Source organism: Canis aureus, chromosome 29 (genome assembly GCF_053574225.1).
Source record: "Canis aureus isolate CA01 chromosome 29, VMU_Caureus_v.1.0, whole genome shotgun sequence".
Classification (NCBI taxonomy): Eukaryota; Metazoa; Chordata; class Mammalia; order Carnivora; family Canidae; genus Canis; species Canis aureus.
Window position 1 is genome coordinate 39,851,512 of NC_135639.1, and position 15,869 is coordinate 39,867,380.

The window sequence follows — 15,869 nt, forward strand, 5'->3', positions numbered from 1 at the left end:
CACTGGCACAGTCAAACACATGTGAGCTGACTCCCCTGATGTCTTCTCCGGTCCCTCACGTGCCAGTGTATATAGTGTGCCCGAATCTTTACTCCTACTCTTTTTTTTTTTTATTATTTTTTTTTTTTATTTATGATAGTCACACAGAGAGAGAGAGAGAGAGGCAGAGACACAGGCAGAGGGAGAAGCAGGCTCCATGCACCGGGAGCCCGACGTGGGATTCGATCCCGGGTCTCCAGGATCGCGCCCCGGGCCAAAGGCAGGCGCTAAACCGCTGCGCCACCCAGGGATCCCTACTCCTACTCTTTAAACGACCTCCCCACATGGTCTTTCTCAAGGCTGATCCTTGCAGGTTCTTTTCTCTTTTTCCCCAATGTCCTCTGCTTCTCCATCCTGAGACTAGCTCCTGATCTTTTCAGTTCAGGTCCATGGAGCCTGTTTGGCTTTCCCAGCTCATCTGATCATCTGTCCTGCCTCTGAAAAGAGTCCAGGGGTGGGCACAGTCACCCATGTGAGGCAGGAGGGGAAGACTGTGCCCACTCATGCATTAGTGCTTTTCTGTTCTTGCCACTGCAACAAAAGGGAGGAAAAGAAAACCACTACCCTGGCTTGCTATGTTTCTGGTTCTGTACTTCCATTATATCATTTCATTCCCATAGCTGCTCCATGAAAGATAACAAGCCATTAGCACCACTGTGGAGGCTAAAATAGCCAGCACAGCAGCAAGAGAACTCATCAGAAATAGTAGAATCAATATGCAAACCAATAAAAAGCATATAGGGGCCAGAGAAAGAGAAAAATGAAATGTTGCTTATTGGTGGGAGAGATACTAGCCCAAAGCATAGCGATCGTTGGCTATTTAATGTGGTCATTGTGAAAGTGGGGTGGCTTTAAAAATAAACAAGGTTCAATTCAGGATTGACACGGGAGAAAAAAGGTTGGAGGAACAGAAAAGAATGGACCCAACCTCGACCTCACCTGCACCTGCTGGAGTATTTTTCTCCAGGTCAAACTGAGTGTCATGTTTCTGAATTGATGTCATGAGAATGAAAAATATATGAATTGCTTTATTTCATTTTATGACTTTCCTTGTATGGAGATGCTGGACTGTCCTACTTCTCAGGGATGGAATGTAGTGTGTTGAAATGGCCAGCAGGTAGGAGCGATGGAGATTCAGAAAAGCTGGCCTCTCTGGGCATCAGACATGATTCTTGCTGAATGTGTTGAGGAAGTGTTGAGCGGGCCCCCAGGATACCCCCACCTTACAGTGTGTGCTGGGAGATGGGGAATGAGCCCCAGCTCTGACCCAGAGGTCCACACTCCTGGCCCAGGCTACAGGAAGGTTGGGAGTTTGAGTTGGGTTTGGTCACTTGCTCCTGAGAAGAGTTCCGGCCAGTCCAGAGGCTGATACCAGTGGCACATTTCCAGTGCCTTCAGCTCCCTTGGCCCCAGATGCAGCATAGGCCAGGGAGTGAGCATCTGCTGACTCAGGCCCCTGGCCAAGCCACTGGGGAAGCTTACCTGTAGGGATTTGTCATACCAGCGGTTTGCCCCATTCTTGCTGCAGCCTCCACCATGAAGGAGCTGGAGCGCCCTGTTGGTGTCGTTGAGATCCACACCTCCTGGGGCGTCCAGGCACACGAGGCAGATGCAGCGTTCAATCATATCCAGGGCGTCCCGGTTGGTGGAGTCTGCAGGCCAGGCAAACAAGGCCTTAGCACCTACCCTCCAAACCAGGTCTGAGGTCCCCTCCACAGAACCTCACACAGCACAGGCAGGCACACACATGGACACCCAGCCCTTGAGTCAGTCCTGACCTGACTTCTCTCCCAAATCCAGTGGGTGGGCCATGAAATCAGACAGACTGTCCTGAACTTCTGTGTTAATCCCAGCAGCCAGCTTACTGTCATGGTCTCTGCAAGAATCCCACTCACTCTTTAGCTGTGGCCAGATCTTCCCCAGATGGATGGTCGCTGGACCTGCCTTCCAGGATGAAGGGACTCATGGGGGGCCTTCTGCATGGACATTAGACCCTCAGGCCAGCCTTTGCCAGGGGAGGAGCTCCAATTCCTCCATCCAACAGTACTGCTCCCTGATACCCCCCCACCCCTACCACTGCACCAGTTGAGAGCTGCATCTGGGTCCTGAACTAAAATTTTTAAATATTAGGTGCTGAAATTTAAAAATCAGTCCTCTTCATATGAAAAGCTGAAGTAAAGGAGTCAAAGTCTTGCTCTCCCAGCCTCCTGCCACCTCAGCAACTATTTCAATGCAGAGTGCAGATGGAAGGGCCAGGCTGCCCCAAAGCCATATCCACGTGAGCCCATTTGGGTCATTTCAGGCATGTGGAACTCCTCAGGACAAATAGGCTAGGAGCCACTGAGTTGTGCCAGAGATGTGCCACCAAGGCTGCTTGATTTCTCCATGGGGGACAATTGGGTACAGGGTTCCTCCCTGAAGAGAGCTGGGCCAGCCAGATGGGCAGCCTCCTCCACCTCCATCACCTCCTCTACCAGACTTTAGGGCTGGATGCTGTTACAGGATGAGGTGCAGGGTTACCAAGTCCCTGCCAAGTCTCAGAGCATCCTATGCATGGAAGATGGGGTGCAAAGTATTTGGAAGCAAGGGTGCACTGTGGGGAAGAGACTGCTAGCTGCATATGGCAATACCCATTCTCCCTTGAGTCATGGAGTGCTCAGTTTTAGCTTGGCACAGGGGAACCAGAACTAAAGCTGCATTGCCCAGCTTCCCTTAGGGGGAAGCCACACATAGAAATTCTGCTAACAAAATTTAGAAACACTATATGACAGCTTCCAAGAGACTTACTTAAAAATAACTAGCATGTCTTCTTTGCCCTTCCCACTTTCCTCTATTCATTGCTGGGACACAGGTGTGATGGCTGGACCTCTAGCCTCCATTTTGGATCATATGGATGTGGGCCACACCCTTGCAGGGAGATAGAAGAATCCTAGCCACCATGTATCAGCTCTGGGTGACTTACTTCTGGTACACATGAGAGAGAGAGAGAAAAACCTCTGTTTTCCTTAAGCCACTATTATTTTGTGTCCTCTGTCATATGTGGCCAAATGTAATCCTAACTGACCCATCTGGTGATGTTGGGTGCACGTTCTCCTACCGCAAGACTTAGCTGGAGCTGAGAAGCTGCATCCTTGGTTTACCATAGTCTTCTCTCATTCATTCAACCCCCTTGGTCCCTGTAGGTATTGAAATTCAAGGTCCCTGTCCAGGAGGCCATTTGTCAGAGAGAAACATTCTTCAGGCTGAGGAGTCCCCCAAGATGACAGTCAGGACCCTCCCTGCTCCCTCTTGTCCCATCAAGGCAGGCACTTGGGCAGGCCCTGGTCCTGAGTGCTGACCCTTCTATTTACTGTAGTCAGCCCAAGCCCAGGCACCCCCCCGCCCCCCCACCGCCCTGCTCCTGCCCTTCCCCTCCTGACTGGGATCCCACTTCCTGCTGAGTCAGAACTGCCTCTGTCAGAGTCCCTGGCTCTGGAGGCTTCTCTTCTTCCAGAGCCTCAAGCCAAAGGGAAAAAAAAAAAAAAAAAAAAAAAAAGCCCATAATCTCTCACAGCCATCTGAAATCTGCTTTCCTGAAGTCCAGGGAACATGTGGGAGCAGGTGTGGCTTCCACACCCCCAGCATCAGTGTTGGTCTTGCCTGTGGGCTAGAGCCAGGCACAACACTACCTTCCTCAGGCAGTGAGAGGCCAAGTCCATACATAGTCTGACACTGCCAATGGGAGCCTGTCCTTCCTTATGTCTAGCTAGGGACCCAGGGTGGCCTTCGATGAGGTCCTGTCTGTTCCTCTCTGCTCTTGGCCTCACATTGACCCTCCCTGGGGTATGTGGTGACTTCCCCCTCCCAGTGCAGTCAGCCTTGAGTGGGGCAGTCCCTAAGACCCTTCCCTGGGCCTCCTCAACATGTGCTAGGCACACAATGCTAAGCCCACCTCTGCTGGTCCCTGCTCTGCCCATGTGGTTTCTCCAGTTCATGAGAGGTATCCATGCGTAATCTCATGTGAACAAAATCTCTAGTCCCCACCCATATCCTTCCTCCCACTTCTTGCAAATCCCTCTCACAGAAAGCCTTCTGCTCTGAGGAGAATGAAGAGCAAGCCAGCCCAGCATTGGGTCATCTGTTCCCCATTTCCTGTGTAGAATGAGGGCTTGGAGAGCACTATATTTTCAAGACACACCCTCCTTGATCCTGATGGGGCCAGGATGACTCATTATCTTCTGCATGGCCTCTTGTGCTTTCCTGGAGTCTGATCAACTCCAAGGCTTTAGGCCATGACTTCAGGATCTAAAGGTAAAGGTAACCTGGTTGATGCTCTAGGGAAATTCCCCTTCCCTCTGCTCAAGTGTGGTGTAATCACTGTGTCACCATCTTCAATCTGAAATAACTTCTACTCCCCATGAGGTTGTGTCTAAATAGGGCCCTTTGGGCTCCATGGCTCACCATGCTGCCCCTTCAGGGTCATCTCCCCTGAATCTCTGCAGGGATCTCATGCTTCCTACCATTCTCTGGACACCTGGGCTCATTCACCTCTTCATCGTAGCATAGGATGTCTCCTGGATAGGGGCTCTTCTCTTTCTCTGCCTATCAAAGTTCCACTCATAAACCCCTCCCAAGCTCCTCGATCCTCTAACAGGGCTGACCCTATGTTTGATGTAGGTAGGAACAGCCCAGACAGAGCTCTTGCCCTCCAGAACTCCTCACATCCAGAGCATGCCAGTTGCTTATTCAATGCAGACAAGGAACCTCTGCTCTGTTCATCAGGCTGGCCTCGTACAGCACCTGGGGCCAGGGCTGGACCAGTCCCCTCTGTACCCATTGTCTCCTACTACATTGTGCATGCTCCTACAGCACATGACCCTGTTGCTGACTTCAGACATCCCCATGTTTCAAACACTGCCAGTCCAGCCCCAGAAGCCCTGATCTAGTCTCCTCCCCCATGTCTGTGAACTTGCAGAGGGTGGCGCCTCAGTTGCCCACGTGGGTACAGGAAAGTGTCCATGGACAGGTGAGGCTGAGACTTGTGTCCACGCTCAGAGAAGGAATCTTGGAGTCCAGTGGGCTTGAGGCTTTGGGGCATGGAGTCTCATAGGATGGGGGGATGGCGAGAGGTTGGGAGAGGATGGAGATAGAGAAGGGATTCCTTATCCTTTGTGAGGCTCCCAGCCCTGGTCCTCTTTGCTCCAATAGGAGTCCCTGCCAATGGTTCTGGTGCCTGATCCTGCCCTGTGTGCTATTCTGGGGGTTCCTCTGGGCTCCCAGGCTGGCTGGTGACTTCAGAGCATGAGAAGTCCTTGGCCAGGCTGGGATCAAATTCAAATGGGAAGAGAGGAAGGGAGAAGCATGTCAGGAGATAACAATGCTGGAAAAGGTTCTGAGGGCTAAGGTGTAGACACCCGGGCTTGTGGATAGAGCTTGTGGGTGAGAAGACCACCCCTGGCTGCAGTTCATTATAGGTGAAGGCATAAAGGATTTAGGTGAGGTTGAAGAATGCAGTGAAGTGATGCTATTAGTTAACCTTTGTCGACCATCTACTACATGCCTGGCATCAATCTAAGTCCTCATATTGATGAACACGATATAATAATTTTTATCATCCCCATTCACAGAGAAGCTAAACACCTTGCATCCAGCAAATTGAGGGAGTTAGACTTGATCCCAGATATGCAACCTCAATGCCCAGGCTGGGGACAGATCATCAAGGGCTGTGAATAGCAGGATCAGGAAGTGGACTTCATGAGCAATGACAAGAAGCCACCAAAGTATCTTGGGCAGGGGCTGATGTGGTCAGAGCAGTCTAGGATGCCTAGCAGTTTGGGGAGGATGTGGGCCTTGTGGGCAGTTAAGGGATCATTGGCAGCCCCAGTGCTGCACATCTAGGCCCTGTTGATCAGGTCTCAGTGAGCTCTGAGACCCCTGGCTGAGTATCTGCCTAACTAAAATTTCCTTAGTAACAGCTTCAAGGCCAATGTGGAGTGGGCAGGCTATAGCTCCTCCAGGAAACCCATAGCAGGCCTGTCTAGTCAGGATGCTGGGGAATAGACCTAACACATCCTTTGGGCAGGAGAGTGAAGGCTTGGCACACTCCCTCCCAGCTGGACAAACAAAGCTGACAGCAAACAAGGACAGCTTCCTAGGCATCTGTGCCCCAGCCGCCTCCAGGCAGGAGAGAAGGCCCTCCAAGGAGGGACTGAGCCATCATCATCACATGCAGGTTGTGCAGGGCCCCAGAGCTCAGCACCAACCAATAGTAACCAGGTCCTGGCTCATTAGGCAGGATGAAATGGGAGCAGGACAGCCGAGCTGGGATGCCAGGTGGCCTTGCAAATGAACTCCCTGCATACAAGTAGCTGATCGGTCAAAGGCTGACAAGTTTATCATGTAAGGCAGAAAATGAACTACACCAAACTCATCCACCATGACTCTGGCCCAAATATAATGGAAACAGGGGGCGGTGGGCTGGAGGCATGCAGCAGGAGCCGTTTGTCTTGTGACATTCTCATCGAGCACACAGAGGCTCGTTTAATGTAGTAAATCAATCTTCCTCAAGGAGCCCCTGCTTAATAGTGAGAATTTGGAGTTGAGTAATAGGAGGAGCTTGCTCTGCCACCCATGCCTGGAGAGTTGATAGCTTTGGTGATGCGGAAATTCCAGAGGCCACAAGGCCTTGGAGGACCCTGGAGCTTCCGTTAAAGACTGAAAGCTTACAGACTATGACCATGAGCACACACACACAGCTCTGTCTTGGACACTTGCCTTCTCCAGTTGATCACCTGGGAGTTTGGCTCAAGTCAGATTCTTACTGTCCTGCCTCACATGGTCTAAGGAAATGGAAACACTAGGCTCCTCTTCTGAGGTTTAGATCTTTTAAACCTTTGTCAATTCCATCTGAGGATTTTTCTTCCCCAGATGAAGGGATTGTATCTCCTTTTGGGATGGGAAACTGCCATCACACATCCCATGTTCCGCTCTACTACTCTATGGTTTATGGAATAATCTTTATGCTCCCAGTCCTCAGAGGCTATGGGGAAATACTTTCAGCAAAAGTATTTCTTGCCCAGTGAAATCTGGTTCTTGCAAATCAGAACTGCTTTTATCTGAGTCACAAAAACCTCTTTAAAGAGCTCAAAAAGGAGGAACTTCTGCTTCCAAGAACATCAAGTAGACTTTTCTCTATCACTTCCACTAAAACCCCTGGACATTATATTTAAAACAAACATAAGAAGACTCTGAAAGATGGAGAGAGAGGGGCTACGGACTTCAGGACCCAAGGAACAAAATGATGGTGAGTTCCTTGGTTGTTCTAGACTGAATTGTGTCTCCTCCACCTTGAAATTCATTTGTTGAAGCTTTAATCCTCAATATTTACCTGTTGAAGCTTTAACTGTATTTAAAGGTGAGCCCTTTAAAGAGGTAGTTAAGGTTAAATGAGGTCATAAAGGTGAGGCTCTAAACCAATATGACCATTGTTCTTATAAGAAGAGGAAGAGACGCATGTGTGCACAGAGAAAAGACCATTGGTCATCTGCAAGCAACAGAGAAAGGCCTTAGGAGAAACTAATATGCCAACACCTTGACTTTGGATTTCCAGCTGCCAGAACAGTGAGAAATAAATATCTGTTGTTTAAGTCACTCAGTCTGTGGTATTTTGTTGTAGTAGTCCTAACAAACAAATACACCGGGTTTTCTGTTTTATGTAAAATATCCCAGAGCTCAAATAGCCAGTAAAATAAAACACAAACAAATGTAGACAAAAAAAAAAAAAAAAAAAAATCCAACAAAAGCCTGCTTTCTTCAGTCAAAGGGCCCGGGAAAAGAATAACTAGCAAGAAAGGAAATTTTAGGTAATATCCTTCCTCCATGCCAGCAAAGGCAGAGTGGGGCCTAGACTTGTAACAAGTCTGTAATGAAGCATGTCAGTCTCTGATGGTATCAGAGAAGGCATGGTCTCAGATAGAAGCTGGGATATCCATCTGCATTGGGTAGTAATCACCACCTCAGTTGCTCCACAGATAGCATCAGTAGAATAAAGCAAGAAAGTACTCAGAGAAATAATGGCAAAAATTTCCTAAATTTGGCAAAAGACATAAACTTAAAGATTCACGATTCATTAATTCCACACAGGGTAAATTCAAAGAAATCCACATCAAGACATTATCATAGTCAAACTACTGAAAACTAAAGACAAAGAAAAAAATCTTGAAAGCACAGAGAGAGAGAAAAATGCTTTATCTATAGGAGAAAAAACAATTCAAATTATGGTATATTTCTCATCAGAAACCATGAAGACTGGTAGAAAGTGGCACAACTTTTTTAAGTGCTGAAAGAAAAGTACTGTCCACCCAGAATTCTATATTTAGCAAAGATATCCTTCAGGAAGGAAGGGAAATCAAGACATTCTTAGATGAGGAAAAACTAAGAGAGTTTGTCTCCAGTATCTGCCCTAAAAGAAAAGCTAAAGGAATTCCGCTCCCCTCCCCCCACACACAAAAGTAAGTTTTATAAAGAAAGGAACATTGAAACATCAAGAAGGAAGAAGGAACAACAGAAAGAGTAAATATTTTAGTGAATTAATTTTCATTCTATTTTTGAGTTTTTAAAAATTATATTTCAGCATTGAAGCAAAATTATAACACTGCCTGATGTGGCTCTAAATTTATATTAGAGGAAATAGTTAAAAGAATTATATTATAAATATGGGAGAGTTAAGGGATGTAAGGGATGGTAAACTTTCTACATTTCATTAAAGCTGGCAAAACTTCAACACCAGTAGACAGTGATAAATCATACATATATATATATATACTGTATACTATATATATCATATATATACACATATACTATATATACTATATATAAATCATATATATACACACATATACTATATATATAATATATATATAGTAACACCTTTAGAAGCCACTAGAGAACATATACAGATATACTAAAAACCTTATGATAAATCAAAATGGAATTCTAAAAAATGTTCAGGTAACTCATAGGAAGGCAGGAAAAAGAAAGCACGACTTGAAAAACAGAGATAACAAAAAACAAAATGGCAGCATTAAATCCCAGCATATCAATAATTTCAGTGATAGAAATTGACAAGGTAGATTATAAAAACACATCCTAGTTATATTCCATGTACAAGAAACTCACATCAAATAAAATGATGCAGATTGCTTGAAAGTAAAAGATAGGAAAAAGATGCATCAAGCAAACATTAATCAAAAGAAAGTAGGAGTCACTTTATTAATATCAGATTAAGTAAGCTTCAGAGCAAAGAAAATTACCAGAGACATTGAGGGGCATTACATAAAACAAAATGATCAGCCTACCAGGAAGACATAGCAATCCTAAGTGTGTATGTAACAAACATACCACAAAATATGTGAAGAAGAAACCGACAGAACTGAAGGGAGAATAGACAAATTCACAATTATACTTGGGGACTTAAACACCCCTTTTTCAATAATTGATAGACCAACTAGACAGAAAGCAAGAATATAGAAAAAATCAACAACACTATCAATTAACAGGATCTAATTGACATTTATAGAACACTCCACCCAACAATAGCAGAATGCACATTATTTTCAAGTGCCCATGGAATATATACGCCAAGGTAGACCATGTTCTAGGCTATAAAACACCTTCAAATTGAATTGAAATCATATAAAATGTATTCTCTAACGTATGAAAGCAAAGTAAAAATAAATAACAGAAAAATAACAAGAAAAGTTCCAAACATTTGGAAACCAAACAATACTCTTCCAAGTAATCCACAGGAGAAAGGGAAAGTCTTAAGGGAAATTAAGAAAACCACATTGCAATGAGTGAAAATAAAAATACATTTTACCCAGATTTGTGGGCACAATTAAAGCACTAAGAAACGTATAGCACAATTGCTTACATAGACAAGAAGAAAATTTTTAAATGAATTCTATAAGCTGTTACCTGAAAACCTAGAAAAGGAAGAGCAAAATAAAGCTATCAGGAGGTAGGAAATAACAAGAATTGGAAACCAATAGAATTGAAAACAAGACAAAAACAATAAAAAGAAAGCTAGTTTCTTCAGAAGATCAATCAAATCTCTAGCAAGTCTTGCAAAAGAAAGAGAGAGAGAGACAGAGAGGAAGGGAACACTATTAAGGATGAAATAGGGGTAGCACCACAGACCCTGCAGACATCAAAAGGATTATAAAGAAATACTATGAACAACTCTACAGACACAAGTTTGACAACTTAGATGAAATAGAGCAATCTCTTGAGAAATATGAACTACCACAATGTACCATATCTAAATAAATACTTTGGATAGCCCTATAACTATTAAGAAAATTGAATTTATAAGTTTAAAACTCCAGAAAAAGAAATCTCTAGGCCCAGAAGTTTTCACTGGAGAATTGTACCAAATACTTAAAGAAGAATTAAAAGCCATCCATACCATTTCTTCCATATAACATAAGAGGAAAGAACACTTCCTAATTCATTTTATGAATCCAGCGTTACTCTTATACCAAAACAAGATGAAAACAGTATAAGGGGAAAAAAAGCCACAACACCTAACCAACTATAAACCAACAATCCTCATGAATATAGATACAAAAATATTGAACAACATATAAGCAAATAGAATTAAGCGACACATAAAAAGAATTATATAGGAAGTAGAGCTTATTAAAGGAATGCAAGCCTGGTTCAATATCTGAAAATCAATCTATATAATCCACGATATTAACATATTATAGAAAAATCATGATTATGTCAATTGATGCAGTCAATAGATTTGACAATACTTTTAAAATTCAACATCTATTCATGATAATATCTCAGAAAAATAAAAATTGGGGGGAACTTCCTCAACTTCATAAAAAACATCTCAAAAAATGCTATTGCTAATATCATTTTAAGGGTGAAAAACTGCATGCCTTTCCCCTAAAATCAGGAAAAAGAAAGGATACCCACTCTTATCACTGTTATTCAACATAGTACCGGAAGTTCTGCTCAGAGCAGTAAGGCAATAAAAGGGAATAAAAGGGATACAGATCAGAAGGGGCAAAAATCCTTATTTTCACATGACATGATTGTTTATGTAGAAATTCTAAGGAATATACCCCCCAAAAAAACCCCAAACCTCCTAGAACTAATAAACTAGTTCAGCAAGTTTGAAAGATATAAGATAAACATACAAAAATCTATTGTATTTCTGTATATTAGTGACAAGCACATGAACACTAAAATTAAAAATGTAATACCACTTACAATGATGCAAAACAATGAAACACTTGAGTGTATCTAACAAAAATGTATAAGACTTGTATGCTGAAAAAGAAAAGACTTGTATGCTGAAACTACAAAACACTAATAAAAGGAATCAAAGAAGATCTAAGGAAATGGAAGGATGTATTATGTTCATGCATAGGAAGACTCAACATATTGTAGATGTCAATTCTTCCCAATTTGATATACAGGTTTAGCACAGCTTCCATCCAAATCTCAGCAAATTTTTTGTAGATGCAGACAAGATAATTTTAAAATTTATAGGAAAAGGCAAAGGAACTAGAATGGCTAAAACAATTTTGAAAAAGAATAAAGTTGAAGGAATCAGTATATCCAACTTTAAGACTTATTATATAGCCTATAACCAAGATTATGTGCTATTGGCAGAGAGATGAGCATAGAGATTAATGGAAGAGAATAGAAAACCCCAAAATAGACTCATATAAATAGGCCTAATTGATTTTGACAAAGGCATGAAAGTAATACAGTGGAGGAAGGATGACCTTTTCAACACATGTTGCTGGAACAGTTGGAAACCTATGGACAAAATAAACAAATAAAATTTTAAAAAAGAAAAAAAGAAAACCTGGCTTTAAATCCTCACACGTTATAAAAAATTTAATTCAGAATGGATCATAAACTTAAATGTACTGATGTAATATCAACTTTTAGAAAAAATACACGAGAAAATCTTTGGAATCTAGGGCTAGGCAAAGAATTCTTAGACTTGACACCAAATGCATGATTCATTAACAGAAAAATTGACAAACGACTTCATCAAAACTGAAAACATTTACTTAATTTGTAACATCATGTTAAGAAGATGAAACCATAAGTTACAGATTGGGAGAAAATCTAGAACCACAGCCAAAAAAGGGCTAGTAAAGAATATATATGGGACGCCTGGGTGGCTCAGTGGTTGAGCATCTACCTTCAGCTCAGGTCATGATCCCAGGGTACTGGGATCAAGTCCCATATTTGGCTCTACAGGGAGCCTGCTTCTCCCTCTGCCTGTGTCTCTGCCTCTCTCTCTGGGTCTCTCATGAATAAATATATAAAATCTTAAAAAAGTATATGTATATAAACAACTCTCAGACTCACAGTAAAAAAACAACAAAAACCCAAACCCAAACAATCTAATTAGAAAATGAGCAAAAGACAGGAAATGACATTTCACCAAAAAGGATATATAGGTGGCAAATCAGCTATGAAAAGATACTCCACATCATTAGTCACTAGCAAAATGTAAATTAAAACTACAATAAGATTTTACTACACACCGATCAGAATAGCTAAAACAAAACAAAACAAAAGGAACAACAGCAAATGCTGACGAGGATGCAGAGAAACTGGATCACTCATACATTGCTCATGGGAATGTGAAGTGGCACAGCTGCCAAGCTGGAAAACATTTTAATGGTTTATTTAAAAACTAAACATGCCACTATCAATATTATTCCTGGAATTTTTCCTAAAATAAAAAGTTATGATCACACAAGTCATCTATATGTGTGTGTGTGTGTAATGTTCATAGTAGTTTTATTTATAATAGCCAAAAAGTAGGAACCACTCAGGTGTCCCTCAACAGATAAATGGTATCAACCATTGTGATTCATACCAAGGAATAAATAAAAAGGAAAGAACTATTGACACATGGGACAAGGTGGATGAGCCTCCAGAGAATTATGCCAAGTGAAAAAAGCCAGTCTCGGAAGAGTACATACTGTACGATTCCATTTATACAATGTTCTTAGAACAGTAACGGTATAGAAAGTGAAGACAGATTCCTGGTTGCCAGGGGTTAAGGAGGGATGGGGTTGGAACGGAAGTGGGTGTGGCCATAAATGGCAACATAAGGGATCCTTGCAGGGATGGGAATGTTCTCTATCTTGACTGTATTAATGTCAATGTCAATATTGTTGTGATACTGTATTTGTGTATTTTACAAGATGTTAGCATGGTAGGAAAGGGGTACAGGTGAGATTATTTCCTGTAAGTGCATGTGCATCTACAATTATACCCAAATAAGTTTAATTTAATGAAAAAAAAATTCAAGAACTAAGTATTACTCTTTCTTCTGGGTTTGAAACACCCTTCCCACAGGGGCAGATTTCAAGTGATATCTTACTTCCAGAATTAGGAGAAGGGTGGTGAGTAGAAAGGGGCATGAGATTAAAAACCAAAAAACTTTCCACCCACTTTTTACCCCAAATATCATAAAATGGAAAGTGAGGGCCAGAGAGACGGCTACTGGGGAGAAATGAAAGAAAACAGTGTGCACACTTGGAGCATGTGGCATGTGGGGAGCCCAGGGGAAGCAAAAGAGCACCCCAGAGTTAATGAGGGTTAGGGCTCTGGGACAAGGAGTGCAGGCCATTCAGTCTGAGTCCACGAGTCACTGTCACTGATGGAATGGATATTCAACAGGTGCCCGTTTGCAGCTCACCAGATTTTTCCAGAGAGGTTGTGAGACTTGGACAAACCATCCCCACAATGTTTCCTCAAATTTAATAAGAGTTATTATTTAGCAAACAGCCTCTGTGAGCCAGGCACCAGACCACCTGCTTTGCAGCTCCTCCACACCCTCCCTGTCCTGGCCACAGGCCAGGTCCATCACCTCCGTGTCCTAGCCTAGGAAGCCAGCTCCAGGGCATACAAGGACAGCCAGGTCAAGCCCAGGCCTCTGAGGCAGGCAACCGGCCTCTCCGGCCTGGATGCCCGCATACAGGAGAGCCTTCCTGCTGCCACTGTGAGAGGGAGACAATGCCCGCCCCCCAAGCCTCCAGCCCCCCCTCGCACCCCCCCAACCCCCTACCCCCACCCCCCACCCCCCACCCCGAGGAAAGAAAACAGCAGTCAGCCTTGGCAGCCCAGGAGGTATTTCTGGGCCAATTAAATGAGGAGAGGCTGTTATTGCTAATGTGTAATTGGTTTTAAAATCAGCAGACTTGTCTATCTCTGGATGGCAATATTTAAGCAGCAAAATGCGCATCCTGAGTGGTTCTTGTAAACCATGACCGAGGCCTTCTCCAGACTCAGGGGCCTTCTGTCAGTTCCCACCTTGAAGCAGTGGCTCAGCTCTAATTGGCTGCTGGAGATAAATATTGCCGGCGCTGTGTAAACAGAAGCATCTGCCTGAAGTCTGCCCACAGGATCTCGGTGCAGCACCCAGGAAAGCCAGCGGGCTCCAGGGTGGGGGTGGGGGCTCTCTGAGCTGGCTATCCTTTTCCTACAAATTGACAAGCGCTGTAGTCTTCCAGACTCGGGGCTGAATGTCTAATCAAATTTCCAGGCCAGGATGACAGTGTCGGTCCTCCTGGGTTCAGGAAGGCCGCAGCTCCAAGGCTCTGTGGGGAGGGAAGGTCCTGAGGGGTTACTTGTGCCCTTCCTAAGGCCGGAAGCCCCACCCCACCTGCCGGGCCCTGAGGATCTCGGGCTTGGGAGACAGATGCCCTGATTCCACCACTCAGCACCTCTAGTTCAAAAATCCCCAGCTCATGGGCTATACTGAAGACTCAGAGCAACAGGGCCCAGGATAAGGCCAGCATCATGGGGTACCTCCATACACCAGAGCTGCTAATATCTGCTTCGGTTGGTCCCAATCTGTGCTGCACGTGGGCTGCACATATGAAGGTACTTTAAAAATACAGATTCTTTGGCCTCATTCCTATCCCACTGGAAAATCCCTGGAAACCCAGAATCTTTATTTTAAGGGGCTCTCTAGATGATCCTGATGTTGTCAGCCAGCCCCAGTCACATCCACCTCAACCCACCTGGGCTTAGCCTCATGTTGCACCTGGCACAGGAAGCCCTCCTAAGCTATGACAGGTTGGGCTATGAGGTCCCCAAATTCCCTCAGGACTCCTGGAGTGGAGACGCTCCTTTGGTTTTATCCTGTCTGCTCTTGTCCTAACAATTCTGCTTGTTCTGGTGTCCCCAACAAGACCACGGTCTTCTGGGGAGCAGTGATGGTCCTGCCGGGTCTCTGAGCCCTTGGATCCCCCGGAGGCTATTCTGTGTTGGCTGTGGGTGTTTAGGCTGCAGGTAGAGATGACAATACACTCACTTATCCTGCACCATAGTCTCAGAGAGCTCTGTGTTAAAAGTGCTGTGTCAGGAGCTCTAGGGGGCATGGGGACCCTGGGTACAGACGGGGAGCACAGGCTTTATGGCAGACAGCTGGCTCCAGTTCTGTGAGCTCCACCCTCTCACTGTCACAGCAGAAGGTTAGGCTGAGGAGCCTGTGGGTGACGAGAGAGCTGTTTTGGTTGAGGAGCAGAGTGAAGGATCAGAGACAGTCCCTCTAAAAAGAAAGGGTTGATAAAATCAATTGCCCCACTGGTTGTCAGTTGACCCTGTGAGAATTCAGATTTTGTGTGAGCTCAGGTGCCTTGGTCCAGACCTCTACCAGGACAATAGGAGCTCAGCTTGGTCGAAGCCTCCTGCTGGACAGTACTTGCCTGGGCCCAGTGCCCAGGAAGGAAGGTGGAGACCTTGGGACTTCAGCTTTCCATGGTGTTAACTGTGATACTGTTGTGGGCTAGTCAGAA

At 44.4% G+C, this 15,869-nt stretch overlaps 1 protein-coding gene across 1 annotated transcript in view; it reads right to left on the reverse strand.

Annotated features, from left to right (window-relative positions):
• The window catches only part of CHAT (choline O-acetyltransferase), a 52,805-nt gene that overhangs the window by 19,553 nt on the left and 17,383 nt on the right, over positions 1–15,869 (reverse strand). Inside the window, 1 exon segment of the mRNA XM_077877047.1 lies at positions 1,522–1,691. Coding sequence (XP_077733173.1) covers positions 1,522–1,691 — 170 coding nt within the window.